The 19,223-nt window shown below is 38.6% G+C and overlaps 1 protein-coding gene across 6 annotated transcripts in view; it reads left to right on the top strand.

Annotated features, from left to right (window-relative positions):
* Window positions 1-19,223, top strand: part of KIF6 (kinesin family member 6) — a 371,457-nt gene that overhangs the window by 116,929 nt on the left and 235,305 nt on the right. For all 6 annotated transcript variants that reach the window (XM_070244518.1, XM_070244517.1, XM_070244519.1 and 3 more), the window contains one exon: window positions 11,330-11,536. In XM_070244518.1, the coding sequence (XP_070100619.1) occupies window positions 11,330-11,536 (207 nt within the window). The remainder of the gene's footprint in view (window positions 1-11,329; window positions 11,537-19,223) is intronic.

Genomic DNA, 19,223 nt, shown 5'->3' with positions numbered 1-19,223 from the left:
ATTTTTTTTTTTTGAGGATGATTGGCCCTGACCTAACATCCTTGACCCTCTACTTTGTGTGGGGACACCTGCCACAGCTTGGCTTGATAAGCAGTGCTAGGTCCACACCCGGCATCTGAACCAGTGGATCCCAGGACACTGAAGCAGAGCACACCAACTTAACTGCTATGCCACTGGGCCAGCCCCTGAATATGTGTCATTTTTACAAAATTATAGCTCATTATTCATACTTCATACAATGCAAATATAGCATGGCTTTTTTAGTAAGAAAACAAGGTTTATGTTAGTCCTGTAAATTTCATCTACTTTTCAAATGGATTTGAAGCAATTTACAGTATTAAAACACGTAAATCTGGACAGAAAATGTCAAAGAAAAAAATTTATTAAAGGTTATCTCAATTTAAAAGAAGTTAGATGGATATGATACACAACTGGAATGAATGAATTATTGCCACTAAGGACAAAAGTTAGCTATGATTCTTTGGGCAGACAAGTAAAAACAAGGGCAACATTTTGGCCTTTGGGGTTATACAGTTTTTGTTGTTCAGAGAGCAAGCTTACAGGTATTGAATTGTAGGTAAAATATATGTACACTTGTTTAAAGGGTTTTGTGTGACAAAATGAGCAGTGTCTTACCTGTAACTTTGAACAAAATACCAAAACTTTATACTTCTATCAATCTTGTATAATATCTGAAAGCATTATATTAAATTTTAGTGTACTCAATTGAGTGTATCAGTCAGGATCCAGCAATGAAAACACACCACTCTGTATTTAAAACAGGAAAATCAACGCAGCTCGTTTTGTTTCATTGGTGATGGAAGAATCTGAGAAGCCAAACACGGGATGGTGACGCATCTCAGGGATTAACAACAACAACTACGATCTGTAGGCAGGTCTCAGCTAGTGGGAGGCGCTGGCGGGGGATTGGAGGGTGTGAGGAAGGGAAAAGCCAGAGTATTTCTCCCCCTTCCTGCCTTCCCAGTTGAATGCTAGCTAAAAGGAGTCTTGGGAAAATGCTGCCTTTAGAATTTAGTGTCTCTGTTATGTCAAGCAAAATAGAGGAAAGGGAAGGAATGGATCAGAGGGCAAAGACGCCTAGGATTAGCCCCTGAGTAAAGGCATTTCTATAAGAAACTAAGATAATAACTCAGATAGATTGCTTTTGGCTTATCTTACAAATAGGAATACACATGGGGAAAACTGGCAGGAAGTCAATTTGTGGCTGTCGTTTTAAGCACAGAAGCTATTGTTCTAGCATTCCTTGCTGATAAATATTTTCATTTTTTGGCAGGCAGACTTTTGTATCTATTCCTTGTATTGGTTTCAAGCTAGGAGGGAAGAGACGGGGTCTTATCAGCCACCAAAAGCCTTCAACAAGTAATTTGATCATGTTTTGGGTTTGCCATTTGGAGTCTTGCTGATTCTAACAGCAAGAGATCTCTTCATGGCCGTGGAGAGAACTGTGGAATCTTCAAAATGTGGAGAAATTATTATTGGGCTATAAAATGGAGTGAAATAAAATACCTAATACTAGACATCTATGCTTCCAGAGTTCCTCCTTCAGCATGTCTGCTGTGAGTGACATTGCCTTCAACCCTCAAATCCCTGTCTGCTACTGATCTTGATGTCTGAACTCAAACATTGCATTGGGAGCTATCACAATCAATTTGACAGGATAAACTTCTTTCATAAGAATAAAATTATACAAAAGTATATCTGAGTTCGACTCGCTGTGTTATCACTATACCTCTTCCTAGTTGTCTATACACAGCATAGTAAATGGTATTTCCAGCTTACCTATAATGTTGAGGTATGTAGTGTGTATAAAAAGGGTTTTCCTAAAGACAGTTTAAATGAACTGCTATAAATTCTTGAGGAGATCTTTAGACTTCTTAGCCCCATAATATTATTGTTCCAGTTATGTGTGTGGTCAGACTTAGAAATTGTTAAGCCAGACTCAATTTTAAAAGGAATAGAAAAGAGAAAAAAGTTAAACTCTATTTAAAAGATTAAAAATGGATATGGTAGACAACAGGGCTGAGTTACTTATTCTCATTGAGGACTAAATTTAGCTATAATTCTTCTTGTAGTCGAGTAGAAAGAAAAAAGGGTGGGGAAGATTTGGGGCTATGTAGTTTCCATTGTTCAGAGCAAACCTTTATGCTGGTAATAATATGATGATGTCCAGGTCCAGAATGATAAACAGGGCTGATAATTGAATGGAGCAATGATTAAAGATATAGGTCAACTCCTTCTCAATTTGCCATATGTGCCGATCTTTGCATACTTACATTTTTATATACATGTGTTTGACTTTGATTTGCCAAATCCTGGAGAAATGACCCATAGGGAAACAATCTTCTGAATCCTGACACCCAACAGGAGAAGAGCCATCACTAATTCTGACATTCAGTTTTCCTAAAATTATTAGGTCAACTAATAAATCTTTGAGGACGTGAAAATCAAAAATCCATCAAATTGATTCCAGACTTGTTAGGAGGGATATATAATAAAACATAATAGGCTATTCTCATCAGAAAGGTGAATCATAATTGCTAGAACATTCTTATTATATGTTCCAGATTGCTCCAAAGCTTACTTTTAAATTTTAAGCCAAATTGGTGTGCCTAGTCCATTTTTCTCTTTTAAAAAACTACTTTGACAATATGCAGGACCTAGAGATCCTGCAACTGGGGAAAATGATTTTGATCACTTTTCTAAAAGCCAGGTATCTTATGAAGAGAAAAATCAGAAAGGAAAATGAGCAGTTTAGGATTACTAATCCAATCGAGCTTATCTAATTGGGGATATTTTGCTGTTCAGGCAGTATGCTCTGAAACAACCTCAGAAAAGAGCAAGGCAGATGTTTATAGGGTCTCGTGCTAAACCACTAGGTTTAGGCAGGCCTGACTTTTCCAGGCTGAGTTAGAGGAGATCAGGTGCTTGGTGGGCCTCTTAATCCAACCCGTTTCCTATGGAATCATTGAACCAATGGGGAGAGGGTTGGGTAGTCCTTGATTAAGGGTGGGTTTTGACCTGAAAGGCTGGTATATCAGCCTAGAAAGCATATAGAGATTAGTATTTTCGGTCTTCCATTCAGATAGAGCAAATGAGCAGAGGAACAGATCAATTAGGATATCTGGTTAGAGAGTGTTATCAAACAAAATCAGAGTGGAAAGTTGAATTCTGGATTCTGTGGCAGCTGTTGTTATTAGTTGGTTTGCCTTGAAGAATCTCAAGTGTATCCATTATGTACTCCTGTTCAGTCTGAGAGATTTTCTTCACCTGACTTAGTTTAGTTGAAATTCCTGTTGAGATATTTCAATCCAAACTAGCAGCGTGAGGGGCCAGTCCGGTGGCGCAGCGGTGAAGTTCTCACTTTCCGCTTCTCACTGGCCCGGGGTTCACCAGTTAGGATCCCGGGTACGGACATGGCACTGCTTGGTGTGCCATGCTGTGGTAGGCATCCCACATATAAAATAGAGGAAGATGGGCATGGATGTTAGCTCAGGGCCAGGCTTCCTCAGCAAAATGAGGAGGATTGGCAGCAGTTAGTTCAGGGCTAATCTTCCTCAAAAAAACAAAAAACACAAAATAGCAGAGTGATTGAAAAAAAGATTTTGATATGTAAGACTGGAATATAAGTATAAGATATGGCAAGAAATAAGCAAGCATTCAAAGGATCCTAGAAAACCTTATGTGTAACATATAGAGATTATTTGAATCATTGAAGTCTGTATTAACTATAATCATTTTTGAAGTGATTGAAAACATAGATTAACTAAAAGTAGAAAAAATGTTACAAAAAATAATAGTATATTATGTAAACACAAAAACCACATTTCACTTATCAATTCTTGCCCCTAAAATCAAATTTTTCAGTCTTGAAAATGGCCACACACACATACCATACACAGCATCATGAAATAGTGAAAAAAAGTGAAGGTTTTAATTTACAAGGAATCACTAATCTGCCGATAAGAATATGCATAACAAAAACATAAAGTGTCAGGATTGGTTGTTGTACATCTGCAGAACCCAAAGGGGAAGCTGAATAAGCAGCGTTTTGAAACGTTTATCAGTGTTACTTAATTCTTGTTATAGTGTTTCTTTCAAGTTTCTCTTTCAGCTTAGCAGTACAATCGGCCCTCTGTACAATTCAACCCACTGCCGATCAAAAGGCCTATGATCGTTGTGTCTGCACTGAACATGTACAGGCTTTGTTTTCTTCTCATTATTCCCTAAGTAATACAGTGTACCAGCTATTTACATAGTATTTACATTGTATTAGATACTATAAGTAATCTGGAGATGACTTAAAGTATATGAGAGGATGTGCATAGGTTATATGCGAATACCTCACCATTTTATAGAAGGGACCTGAGCATCTGTGGATTTGGGTATCTGTGGGGGTCCTGAAACCAATCCCCTACATATACTGAGGGATGACTGTATCTCCTGCTCTGGAGAAAATGATTCTTGTTTAATGAAATTTGAGAGATTTTTAAACATAGCTTCTGAGAGTGGTAGCTCAGCCAGTGCCAGTAAATGGCCTGAACAGCCGTAGAAGGAGTTTTAGCCTTCAATGTGGGCATGTGGTGTTTTCTCGATGTAATTCTATAATATGTAAAGTCCTCTGCAAAAGCAGCTTCCAGGACCACCACAAACCACATTGCTGCTCCAATCCCTTTCTGTCTAGAGAGTTCGAAGCCACCATTGTCTGACAGGATCATTTTTGCAGCACCTTTTATAATCCACCTTGCTCTTCACACCACACAAAAAGGGCTGGCCACCAAACACTCATTTGCAGCCCAATGGATAACACCATCATCCCCCACTGACCACTGTAGCAAGTTGTTCATTACAATGTCATAATTTTTTTAATGATGAACATTTAAAAGTCTGTTTGGAACAATCCATCCTTTAGATTTTTCCAGAGTTTGGATATTAAGGATCTACTTTATGCACAAATGTTAAATGTCCTTTCAGAACACAATGGCTGATGCCAGTTGTGAATAGTCCAAGGGGAATTCATGAAGATCAATGAATTTTGAGTAGGCTTATTTTGGAAGAAGAAAAGGGCGTACTTTTCCAGTAAGAAATACTAGGCGATACTTGACCAGCAAGAGGACACTAGGTAAGATAAAGGGCAGTTGAAGATGGAGAAGGTAGTGGTTTTAAGAGCTCTGGAATCAGGCACAAAGAATAACTGAAGCCCAAGGTAGGTAGAGAGATTTGAATCAATCTGACTGTTTTAAATAATTTTTAGACTTAAATGAATTATATTCCATGGATTTAAAGAGTTTGCAGATGTAGTCTGAATTATTTGGAGATTTTTGGAAATGATGGAGTATGCCATAGAGATTCCAGAAAACTAGAAATGAGCAAGAGTCAACAATTTAACAAATATTTTTGCACACTATTATGCTATGTTATGCTGGGGTTACAGTGATGAATAAGACACAGTCCCTGCCCTCAAGAAACTCAGAATCTAGGTGAGAGGAGGAAGGAAATGGAGAGTCTTTGCAAGGAGGTAACCTTTCAGATGGACATTTAGTGAGAACCAAGAATTTGCTATGCTGGAGATGAGAAAGGGGAAAACTAACTTTCATGGACCACAGACTACAGATAGGATGAATCTGTAAGGGACCCACTGAGCCTGGGTTTTTAGACTTTTACCCCACAAAAGAAAGTCATCTAGTCTCAACTTTCCAAAAATAAAAACGTATTTGGAAAATGACAAGTTAATATTTTTGATACCAAATCATAAGAAAGGAATCTGATAAATGACTATTAAATAATGGTCAATAAGCAATTAAGGAAGAGTCAACATTGATTCACCTTAAACTAATTCTATTTAATTTTCTGATAGGGTTATAAAATTCATAGATCAAGTGAGTCCAATTTATTTAATAAAGTCTCTCAAAATATCCTTGAGGATATAAAGAGAGATTGAAGGTATATGAAGGTACTTGGAGTGAAACCAATGTGAAAATACCCATAACTGTTACCTCACAGGGTGCAGAGTAGGGATGTCTTCAAGAAATGTTGTTGTTCTGCCTTAGTTGGTGTCTTACAAATTTTTTGGATGAGGATATATGAGATATTTTCATTTGTAGATAGCACAAAATTGCAAAAAAAAAATCAAGATCCAGAATTATCTGAACAGATTGTAGCACTGAGGTAAAAACTAATTAAATGTAGTCATCAAATAAATATGTGTGTGTGTGTGTGTGTGTGTATGTTTCCCAAAGAAATTTCATAGCATGGGTAACAGGCTTGAACAAATATAGTATAACACTTCACGTGCTATTTACTGGCAACGCTAGATTTAGATTTCCCAGATTCCAGTGTCCTGGGCTGTGATTAGGCTACATTTGAAAGAATATATTCAATCAGAGTGTCAGAGTGCCATATTTAAAAAAGAGTTTGATAAACAGTTGGGTAAGACGCAGTTGAAGGAGCTAGAGATATTTAGTCTTAGGGAGCATGCTAGTTTAATTGAGGGATATAGGGAGGAATGACATAATCAAATACGTCTTTTAAAAATATTACTCTGTCTGCAAGGTGGAGAACAATTGGAGGAGACAAGAGTAAATATGGGGAGACTAGTAAAGAGAGAATGTGGTAACCCAGGTAAGAGGTAAAGGATGTTTGGAGATGGAGAGAAGTGGAGGTAAATTCAACAGGAATAGGATGGATTGGATATCCATCCATGGGACATGGAGTGAGGGAAAGGGATGAGGTTGTTCTGGGAACATTAGGGTCAAGACGCTGGCAAGGCATTTTAGTGGCAATTATCAGTCTCTTGGACATTCTAACCTGGTGTGCAGAGAAATTGTGGTTGGAAATAAGGATATGGGAAGGGTGTCTGAATAGAGTGAATAGCAACGGTGATGGACGTTTATATGACCTTCTACAGTTCATGGCCCACTTCAACACTCAGTAACTCAGTTGGTATTTAGCATAACACTTTGCAGCAAAGTAAGTTTTATTACGGCATTTTAAAGACATGAAAAACCAAAATTTCTTTATGTAAATTTGCTTAAGATTTCAACACTATATAAATATGGGGAGACTAGTAAAGAGAGAATGTGGTAACCCAGATAAGAGGTAAAGGATGTTTGGAGATGGAGAGAAGTGGAGGTAAATTCAACAGGAATAGGATGGATTGGATATCCATCCATGGGACATGGAGTGAGGGAAAGGGATGAGGTTGTTCTGGGAACATTAGGGTCAAGTAACTAGTAAGTGATGGAACCAGGACTTGAAACCAGGTCATGCGTTACCAAAGTCTAAAATTTTGGGCGTGTGATTTTTCACCCACTACAGTGCCTATCCAATGAGAATCAGAGCCATCGAAGAGTTCCCCAAGGGGAAGGATCTGAGGGTCATAGTTTGGGACATGCCCATTTTAGGGACTGGAGAGAAGAGGGTGTTTGACTCCAGAAACCGGGGAGTAGCAGGGGGTGGAGAGCTTCCCTCATGAGGGAATGGTTTGCCTTCTTAGGTGCTCCCTGGAGCATCAGGACACTCAGTGCTGGGTACAGATCACTTTCTTTATCTCATGTTTGCCTTTTTCTCATTGTTCACTCTCTCTTCATATGTTTCGTATTTAGCTCCTGAACTAGATTATAAATTCCTTGAGGGCAAGGTCTGTGTCTTACTTTCCTCTTACTCTCTGTACTGCCTAAAGCAGAGCTGTACACATAGACCGATAGGAAATGTGAAAGCTCTCTGCATGCGGATGATTAATCATCACTAGAATTTTTCCAAAGACACGCTCTCTAGTGCCAAGAGCACATTTGTTTAAAATGTGCGCTTAAATTTGAATGAATCTGCCTAAATGGTGCCATCTGTTCTTAGGCAGTTTCAGAAATGTTTTAATATAGTTTTACCTTTTGAAAGGACAAACGTAGGGGCGTGCTGTGAGACAAAAAGATGTCCTTAAATAAACACAGAGCAGACACCAGCACATTCAATCACACTTAAGCAGCTACACATAAAGAATGTTTTCTGAGGTTTAAGGAAATTTTAGCTAAGAGGACACCAACTACTACTTCATGCAGAAAATATTTATGAGAAGTTACAAAATTGTAGGCATGGACTCCTGCAGCATATTACTGCATTTTAATTATGGACTCCAGAAATACAATTTAATTTGATGTAAATCTCACGTTCCTTTGAAATGGGTTCACTTTTCAAATATTCGATAATGGTACGCATTTTACTGTGATTTCAGTATATCAATTTAGAAGTTGAAGACAGCTGTTGGGAACAGTCTCTATGTTATTCATTTATATCAATTGTCAATTTGACTCTCATTACAGTACTGTAGGATTTATTGTTGTGCGAATATAACAGTGAAATGAAACCCATGTTTAAGTTCTGCAAATAACTTACAGTCACTTCCAGAACACCTCAACTTAGGTTCTAAATTTGAGCTTGCGGTTTTACATGCACAGTTATTTGCTGATCCACTTTAGCTTGCAAAATCACACACTGGCTAGGTTTGGGTATAGTTATTGTGGTAACAAGTAATGTGTCGAATTTTCAGCCTATTTAACTCACTAGCTACATCATCATCACCAAAACTATGCCAGTATTTTGACATCTGTGTATTTTGGTAGTTGGTGTAAATCAACAGTGGTGTATATCAAGAATTTATATTTACAGAAAGAATTTCTTGTTAAAATAGCATCCAAATATGTTACCCTCTCTGAATACATGTGCATCCATGTGGAAATTCTTTCATCGAATCCCATTTTGTAAAACTGGAGATCTGAACACGTTTACTCATATGAACATTCATTTGGAATATTTTCAGATAAATTTTATTTTTAGATATTTTTAGATATCAGAATTTGCTTCTGATAATTTTTAAACAAAAGATACAAGATATTACAGATAAAGTTGAAATCCCTTCTTGGCCTTTTGCTGTGCATTCCTCACAAAGGCAAGCACTATCATCAATTTGCTTTCTTTCCAGTCCATATTTTTGTACTTTTAGTAACCTAAGTCATAACACTATGAATGAATATTTTTAGATGCCATTGCTTTTTTAACGATCTAAGTTCTACCATAGTGTTTATATCATTCTTTAATGTGCTAAAGCATTTTAGAAATCTGTCTTTGTCAATCTATCCAAAGGTGCTTCATTTTAACTTCTCTGTAGTTTGAATTATCCCAGTTTATTCATCTTTTCCATCATAGATTTTCATTTAGGTTATACATCTTGCACCAATTTCTTGCTATCCCAGACAATGTTGCAGTGAATGTTCATATGTGTGTGTGTGTGTGTGTGTGTGTCTTACTCTCTTTTTCTCTCTCTGTCTCAGTGTACCTGTCCCAGATTTCTCCCTAGAAAATACAGCTGGTAGTCTGTTGCTGGGTTGTGGGTTATGTGGATTTGCAGCTTTACCACATATTGTCAAATTGCTCTCAAAAACGGTTCTTAATTTATACTCCACCAGCAGTACATAAAAGTTCCCATTTCATTATAGGCTTGCAAACACTTGTTTTGTTAGACTTTATTTTTTAAATTTTTGTCGGTCTGATGGATGTGAATGAAATAGTCCATCGTTATGGCTCTAGTTATTTGTCCTGCTTGTTTGCGTGTCTGAGCATTTTTTTCAAATACTTATTGACTGTTTCAGGTTTCCTCTTTGTGGGTTACCTGTTCATATCCTTTGTCCATTATTTTTCTGAGTTGCGTGTCTTTTTCTTATTGATTTGTGTGAGTTCTTTATTTCATATATTAATCTTTTGTCGGCCATATGTATTGCAAATATCATCCCCAGTCTTTTAACTTTTTGGTAGATTTTATCACACTGAAATTCTTTAATTTTGAATTATTTGGTCAAATATCTTAAATCAATTCATTTTTATGTTTTATGTCTTATCATAAAATATCTATTACTTCCTTGGGTTGACTATGATATGCTTCCATATTTTCTTATATTAGTGTTGATTTGCTTCCATATTTTCTTATATTAGTGTTAAAATTGTATTTTATATATGTCTTTAATAATTCTGGTATTTATTTGTGTGTATAGTGTGAGAAAGCAATCTAAACTTTATTTTTTTCGTGATGGACGGCCAGTTATTCCAGCACCATTTACTCATTAGTCCATTCTTTCTCCACTGTGTTGTGATGTCACCTCGATCCTATTCAGAGTTCCTAAATGAGCACAGCATGTTTTACTGAGCCAGTTATCTGTTCCTGTGCCAACACCACACTGTATTAATTACTGCAGCATTATGACATACCTTGATGTACAGCAGGACGAGTCCCCCTTGCTTATTCTTCTTTCATAGAATGGTTTTTTATTTTTCAATATTTGCTCTTCCATCTGATTTCTAGAATCAGTTTGTCCTGTTCCACAAACAAAACCTGTGGCATTTTTATTTCAATTGCGTTGACTATATAGGTTAATACGGAGAGATTAATACATAGTTAATTTTGTGTTTTCCCATCCATGAAATGGTATATTAGTATCTAGGACACCATTTATTCAGGTTTTCTTTTTGTATCCTTTAATATTATTTTATCATTTTCCCTACAAATTACACATCTTTTATAAGATTAATTACTTATTATCTTGTCATCTTTGTTGCCATTATGAATAATATTAGATTTCCTGATTAATTATTGCTGAGTTATTAGAACTTCCTTGATTTGGCATAGTGATCTTACATCCAGCAAACTTGCTAAGCTTTTTAGTTTTTAACATTATTTTTGTAAATGTTCTTGCATTTTCTATGTAGACCACTATAGTTTCTGTGTATAATGACATTTTAATCTCTTCTTTTCCTATCAATATGCCCTGTTTTCCTTTTTCTTGTTTACTCCATTGGCTGGGACCTCCGGTTCAGTGTTGGGTAGTAGTGGTGATACTGATCATCCTTGTCTGTGGGTTGTGTTTACAATTGTGTAATGAATTCGCTCAATGTAGCCATTCTCCCCTCTTTTCCTATGACATTCGCATTACACATTTTTGGTATGGTTAGCCAAGGTTAAGGTATGAATTGTGGTCATGTAATGAAATAAAGTTATATTAGTAAGAAGACCTGAGCTTTACCTTGTTTGAACTCTTTCCTCACTTTCTGAATCAACCCATCCACATCTGTTATCAGTCATTCAAGAGGTAATGCATGAAAAATAACTAACTTCAAGGGTCTCAGCTAAAGTGTTTTTGTTCCATTTGACAGTGTTGGCTTCGTGGGAAATGTCTTATCCTTAGAAATGTAAATTTAAATTTGTTGATATTCTTCAAAAATTCTCATTGTTCACATTATTTTTGTTTTGCAATTTTCTTTTTTATAGACTCCTATGAACCAGGCTTCAACTCGTTCTCACTGCATTTTCACTATTCACTTATCAAGCAAAGAACCAGGATCTGCAACTGTCCGACACGCCAAACTTCATTTGGTTGACCTGGCTGGTTCAGAGCGCGTGGCAAAGACTGGAGTAGGGGGCCAGCTTCTAACAGAGGCCAAGTATATCAACTTGTCACTGCATTACTTAGAACAGGTAAAATGGACAGAATGGGCTGTAACTGTACCTACCATTTGTTGACCATATACTTTACATCAGGCATTCTACTACTGTTTTTGTTTTGTTGTGTTTCTTTTCTTCTTTTCTTGTAGAATATACATAACATAAACTTTACCATTTTAATCATTTTTAAGTGTACAAATCAGTGGCATTAAGTACATTCTCAGTGTTGTGCAACCATTTCCAGAATTCTTTCATAATCTCAGAAACTCTGTACCCATTAAACAATAACTCCCCATTTCCTTGTACTCCCATCACCTGGTAACCTCTATTCTACTTTCTGTCTCTATGAGTTTGCCTATTCTAGATACCCATGTAAGTGGAATCATGTAATGTTTGTCCTTTTCTGTCTGATTTATTTCACTTAGCATAATGTCTTCAAGGTCCATCCATGTTGTAGCGTGTGTCAGAATTTCATTCGTTTTTTAAGATTGAATAATATTCCATTATACATATATACCACATTTTTTAGCCATTCATCTGGTGATGGACACTTGGGTTGTTTGTATCTTTTGGCTCTTGTGAATAACGACGCTATGCACATGGGTGTAGCTACTAGCATGTTGTATATATCACTGCATTTAAACTTCACAAGAGCCCTATGCTATAGGTGTTCATTATTATCCCCACCTTATAAATTTTAAAACTCAGGTCTTCCTGAGCCCTTCCCAAGGTTACCAGCTAGTGGTAAGATGAGGATTTGAATCTAGAATTGCTTGGGTCCAAAGTCTATGCTTTTTTTCACTCTGTCATTGTTTTTATTGTAAAATTTGTAGTGGGTGTGAAAATAGATTAGAAATGGCCTCCCTGAGCCTATTTTTTCAGGCTAGTAGATCAGCTGTGGGAACATAATTTAGAGATGACCAATAACTTTTCAGCATCTGGTGCCTTCATCTAGTTGGTTGTTTGGACCCTGCGATGCTTTGCCTCACCTTAGCTTCCCCTTTCTCCCCGACCCCAATTTTACTACAATCCACCCCAGTGTGTGCTCTATTTTTAATTTCTGCATTTGACTCCAAGAACAGAGAACACACATCTGAATTTAGCTAAATAAATCTTCCAGAAAAAATTCTCAACCCTAAAATGAGTGGATTGAATTAGATGGTTTCTCAAGTTCCCTTCAGCTCTGTGAGGCTAAGCACTGTGAGTTGAATGTTAAAGATGGCAGCTACTTCCAAATTCCAAACACAGGGTCGAAAACTGGGGCGGGGAAGTGCAGAGACTATTGGCAAGCCAGAGGACTTGTAATGAATGTTGGAGGCTAAAAGATTTGAGAAAAAACAAAAACAAAAAAACCTTTTTTTAACTGCATAAAGAACCCTTTTGAGACTGATGTTGTCCTGATGTTAAATGCTTTCTAATGGTCAAGTTGGCTGAAAAAGCAGATTGAGAGAGACCTAAGGGAGCTCTCTCAGAACAAGGCGCACACCGCTGGGCCCTGACCAAATGACTCCCAGTAACACAGCACCCAGCGATGAAGGCCCACGTGGTGTTCCCATCATTTAGTGTCTCCAAGAGTCAGCACTCCTGAGTTCTTTCTTGTTCAAATATTACATACTACTTTTATATAAGAGAGACTTTTACTTAATAGGATACTTATAAAACATTGATATGAAGACATAAAGGACTATATTCAAAGTGCTTTACTTTAAAGAAATATACCTACTTGTGTCAGTTGCCAGCACTGTTGGCTTTAATTCCCGTTATGTCCATGTTCATGCAAAATTGTATTCATCAGTTGAATCAGAATTTCCACCAATTGTGATCACTCAAGATATACATTCTGCCCCTAATCCTTTCTTCTTCTTCATTCTACACAACCTTTGTGAGCTGCTCCTTGTCATTAAAACTGTTCCTCTCCCCATTAGGCTTCTCTTCAAAATCCTTATAACATCAGCCTCATGTGAATAGTCTTGGTGGCTATGTGGCATTTGATTTTATACATAATTAGTTTATTTATCTAACAGTTGTTTATAAGGAACTGTCATGTGTTGAGGACTGTGCTAGGCACTGGGGCACAGTGCTGAGCAAAATAGAAACAGTCCTCCCTCCAAAAGTCTCATGGTCTGGTATAGGGAGACATGTATTGAATAAGCAATCAGTATGTACCTGGCCATAATCCAGGTGAGAGCTGTGCAGAGAAAGTCCAAGGATGAGGAGAGCTTGTAATGGGGGTCAGACTTAGACTGTGGAGGGGAGAGCTAATGAAGCTTCTCTCAGGGCTAATATTAAGCAGAGACCTGAAGAGTGAGTAGGAGTGAGCCAGCCAAGGATGGGGTTAGAGGATGGCAGGCAGTGAGAACAGTGAGCCTGTCAGCCCTTAGCTCCAGCTAGGGGGATCTATTCACCCAGGGTCGCAGTGACATTCACATGTCATTGACCTTTAGCTCTCTGAATGTCATTTATCCGTTTCCTGTTCACCCGCTGCATCACTCCAGTTGTTACCAATTTACACTGATGTACACGTGTCTTCATGGAGGTTACAGCCTAAGATAATGGAGAGAGGAGGAGATGAGAAGGAGAAGATTAGCATGAGAGGAAAGAACATGAATACAGAAACTGCAGTATGCGTCCATGGGTATGTGGGGTTGAGTAGGTCTAGGAATAGCAGCTGGAGAGAAAGTAGGAGAGTAGTAGAGAAATTTTGGAATTTCATACAGAAAAAGATGAGAGAGAACCAAAGAGTACATAGGAATGAGAAGAATAAAAAGGGTGGGCAGATTCTGCTAATGAAATAACAGACTTCAAGGAGTTTTATAAACAAATTTTTTGTGTGTAGTACTTTATTATGGGACTAATGAGACTGGAAGTGTAACACAATTTAGTTTAATTAGCTTCATTCATTCGTTCATTCAGCAAATTGTGATTGAATGTCCACTGGGTGCTTTGAGTTCTGTTAGGCAATGGGGATAAATGTATGATTAAGAAATAGTCTGTGCTGTCATGTTATCCAGTGACAGAGCAAACCATTTAAACAAATACTTCCAATACAGTAAGATAAATGCTGTACCTAATAGAAATCCATGTAAGTGTCAGTAATTAATTACATTCTCTCTGTCACAGTTTCAGTATATAAGATGGAGATGGACTCAGAAATAGTTTGGTAACCTTTCTTGCATTAATTAGCCCACACTGGTTACAGAAATTCCGTGTAGAATTGGAACTGCCCTTCTGGCCGTGTTGTAAGACCTTACACCTGCTCAGTGTACAGCCTTTCTGAGTTGAATGCACCTTATTGTGCTCATAAGGAAATAACGTTCTCTTTGCCAGAGTTTTGTTGGTTTTGGAGTTCTCCTTGTGTGTGTAGTACTTATTCCAAAAACTCTGCTCAAAAACATTTTAAGCCACAATAACAGGGTACATCTTAATCCTAGAAATCAAGTCCATGGAGGAAAAGGAAGGGGGGACATGCATACTTGTTCTAACCGTACCCCTCACCAAGTGCTCCTGGTATGACCAGCAGTTGCTATCAACCAAAACATCAAGCGAGAAAGCCCTGGGAACGAAGTGTTTGCTCTCTACCTCTGCAGACAGCAGACTCGGGGTCCCCTTCAGCCAGCGATCCAACGCTTGGCTTGCACTGAATGGTTGTGTTCAGGAGAAAAAAACTGATGGTGCCAGTGTCAGTTGTAACCACTCCAAATCTTTGTCAGTTTTCAGAGGTCAATTTTCCATGCACTTCTGAACTCTTTGAAAGAAAATCTCTTTAATTCATTAAATAATAAGCCAAATTGTTGATTTCAGGCATAGGAGATATGAAGTATAATGTGAGGTTCCACTGTTGGTCACTTAAAGAATGCTTTCAGGAACATGTTATTGTATTTATACAGGAAATCCAAAATGGAAGTAAGTATTAAAAGAACAAATCCAGGTGTAGCACCACCTCCTTACCGTGTGCCATTCAGACCATCCAGTTCCTTCCCAGTTTGGAAAGCCCAAAGCAGCCCACAAAGAACAATCTACTCTGCCTCTCTCTCAAGTCCCCACCGTTTCTGGGTCACTCTGAAGATTTATATCTGCCCCAAGGCGTCTGGGCTCACTATGGTATTCCTAAACTCCCTTAGAGCTGAGAAGATCCCTGCTCAGGATCATCTTCTTAAAGAAATGGCCTAGGACTGGGTTTACATGGCTAAAATGAGTCTCCAAGGGATCCTGAAGAACATAGCCTAAAGACCCCTCCACAACGCTGGGTGATCTTGGTTTTACCAGAAACCATCCCAGAAATGATCTCCATTGATTTTCAAAACATTTCTGTGAGACAGACAAGCAATTCAAATCCCACTTTTACAGGTGAGGAAACTGAGGCTAACAAATTTAAGGGATTGGCCTAAGATTACACAAGTGGGAAAGCTTGGTTCTGACTCTCAGTCCTGGGTTCTTTCTTCTATCGTGCACTGCCTTCACTTTCCCCATTTTTGAAGACTGTATTTTCTAATCCATAGTCTCATCTGAATTTTAATTCTTTAGCTATTTTAGAACCCTTTCTGGAAAGAACATTGGGATTGCCTCCACAACATTCACTCCAAGGGGTCGTAGCCAGGAGCCCACTACAGCTCCAGGAATAGACCCTGACTCGTCTGAGCCATGGGAGCCTGCCTTTCTCCTGGCTGCAGTGGTTGGTGCAGAGATGGCTGAAGTTGATCCCTAGCAAAGCTCAGGACTTTTGTTTAAAAACAGTTAGAGATGAAAGGCCCTTTCTCATCTCAGTTATGAATAAGGAAGCATGTAACTTCAGGGCATTTGGCAGCCATCCTATGGCCTTGAGGAGATGCAGACTTCTCCACATGAAAGATAGAGCAGAGGTATAGGCCAAAACTAAGTCCTTGGTGGTAGCACTGACCTTTTGTGTCATTTTGAACCTAAAGCCTTTCCTGTCCAGTTACATGAGCCAATAAATCTCCCTATGATTAAAGCCAGTTTAGGGTATGTTTTCTGTTACTGCAACCAAAAGCAAGTTAACTAGCATGCCATTTAATTTAATTCAACAGGAAGTTTAATAAACGCCTTCTCTTTTTTGTCATCTAAGTTGTCCATAAAGCTGTTGAATAGAAGAGATATCAATATTGTTTCCTAGACCAGGAAAAAAAAAAAACAGTGACTTTTTTTTTATGAAAGAACTTCAAAGTACTTAGAAAATTGTTACATATTTAATTGATGATTCATAAACAATAATGCCACCCTCTCTGCACATCTGTCAAACCAACCTCTGTTTGTTCTGGTATTTGGTATTTGGGCCTACCTTTCCTGTTTCAGATATTTCATTTGTCCCCTTGGCTCTTAAGGTCTAGAGCTCTGCTCAGCACCCCATACTACCACCTTGCCACTCAGGCTTGGGTCTGCCGTGTTGCCCACTCCCTTCCCAGTTACTTAATTGGAAAAAATTCCTCAACTCTCATTCCATACTAATGACCATTACACTGTCTTCCTAGGTGAAACTAATTAATCTACTCATTCATTTGTTCATTCATTTAACAACAATGTGTTGAGCACATGTTGTACTAGTCAGATTTCTTAGTTATAGGCTGGAAAATCCACTCTGGCTAATTTAAGCAGCATAGAGTTTATTAAACATAAAGAATATGAAGAAAAGTTATGAAACTGGGCTTGGATACTCCCCAGCTGGGAGCAGGGCAACCAGGAGACACATCTAACCACACCACTGAACTGCTCTGCAAAACATTACTGTTGTCCCTACTTGGCACTTAGCACATTAAATCCTAGATTCCAGAAACTTCCCTGGCAGCTGCCTCAAAAGTACCAGATGCCTTTGCAGCCACATTCGCCTGCAAATCTGATCTTCCTTATGGCCATCACCTCTCACTACTCACCTCCAAATACCACACAGGGGTGTCTGCTTGATGGAGCTAGGTCTCATGCAAATGTGAGTTGTAGAGAGAGACTAGGGAGTGTAGTTTAATAACAAGTGAAACTGGAATGGGGGTTTTCATGATAGCTGAGTGAGACAGCTTAGTTTCTGCCACATGTGCTGGGTTTTGGGCCCTGTTCTAGGCAGTGGGGATAGAGCTGTGAACAGGAGAAACAATATCCCTGGCCTTGTGGAGCGCAAAGTCTAGTGGGGAAGCAGGTAAAAAATAAGTAAATAAATAAAATTTCAAATAGTGATAAGTACCAGAAGAAAAATAGAACAGAATAACAGCCTGGAGATAGGTGTGATACTTTAGATAGGAGGTTCATGGAAAGACCTTGTGAGGAGATAAAATTTGAGCAAAGATTTGAATGACAGGAAGCAGGAAGCTGAGGCAAGAGCATTTCCGGCAAAAAGAACAGTAAGTTCAAAGGCTGTGATGTGACACTAAGCTTGGTATGATGGAGCAACAGCAAGGCCAGTGTGGGCAATGAAAGCATGACAGGAGATGAGGTCAGATAGGCAGACAGGGGCCAGATCACCCAGGAGTTGAGTCAGTATACTAAGCATTTGGGGAAACTACTGGAAAATTGCAAGCAGGGGAATGACTTGATGTAACTTTCATTTTACAAAGCTTCCTCTGGCTGCTGTGTGGAGAGCAGACCATGGGAGGGCAAAAGGAGAAGCAAGGAGACTGATTCAAAGCCTTATGCAGTTGTCCAAGGTAGGGACGATCGAGGCTTGAACTGGAGTGGTGGCAAAAATGATGGGAAAAAGTGGTCCGTTCTGGGTAGGTTTGGTAGGTAAAACTAATACAAATTGCTGGTGGATTGGATTTGAAGGGTGAGGGAAAATCAAGAATGATGCCTAGGGTTTTGGACTGAGCCACTAGGTGGATGGTAGTGCTGTTAATAATGATGGATAAAGCCTGAGAAAGAATCAGGTTTCAGAGTAGAGGGAAGAGAAAGTCAAGAACAGATATCCAGATGGGGATACAGTGCTGCCACAGGAATAGTAGCTCAGGGAAGAGGTTGAGGCTGTTGATATGAATTGGGGAGACATCAGCATATAGATGTATTTAAGGCCGAGGAATTGCATGAGATTACACATGGAGAGAGTATGGATAAGAAAGAGAAGAGGATCAAGGACTGAGCCCTGGAGCACTCCAATATTTATAATGTGGGAAGAAGAAAAGGAAACATTCATTAACTAGTTTTTGAAGAAAGATAAAATCCAGCAAAGTGCTGTGTCCTGATTACCAAGTGAATAAAGTGTTTCCTAGAGGAGGTGATGAGTAACTGTGTTGAATGCTTGCCTGACTTGGAAATCTAATAAGATGGCGGTTGATGCTTTTGGTTCAGTGAGGGTTGCTGATGACCTTGGCAAGAGCCATCTTAGTTTAGTACTGTAGTGGGCATGCAGGATGAGAATGATCCAGGTGAGAGAGAGAGAGAAATTAATAAGAAGTGACAGAGGTTAATTGTAGGAGCTAAGTAGATGAGAGGAGAAGAGGGAGAGGATGGAGTGTTGGCCTTAGATAGGAGCAGGACAGTGACAGGAGAAAGGGTGGAAGGTTCGAGGAGTTTAGAGCTGAGGCATGAGTAGTTCTGGTTGGTCTGCTTACATCTGATGGAAGGGTGTGTGGCCACCAGCTCAGACTGAAGGCACGGAGAAGAGACTGGATAGAGGTATAAACAAAATGATTAAAGTGTAAAGGCCTCATTTCAGAGAGCGGAAAAGTGATGTTTGAGAGAAATATCACAGGATTTCTGGTTTTTAGTAAAATCTGTGGTTATG

The sequence above is a fragment of the Equus caballus genome, chromosome 20 (assembly GCF_041296265.1).
Source record: "Equus caballus isolate H_3958 breed thoroughbred chromosome 20, TB-T2T, whole genome shotgun sequence".
In the NCBI taxonomy this organism is placed as follows: domain Eukaryota; kingdom Metazoa; phylum Chordata; class Mammalia; order Perissodactyla; family Equidae; genus Equus; species Equus caballus.
Note: the sequence above shows the minus strand (reverse complement) of the source record. Positions and strands in the feature narration are given on the sequence as shown.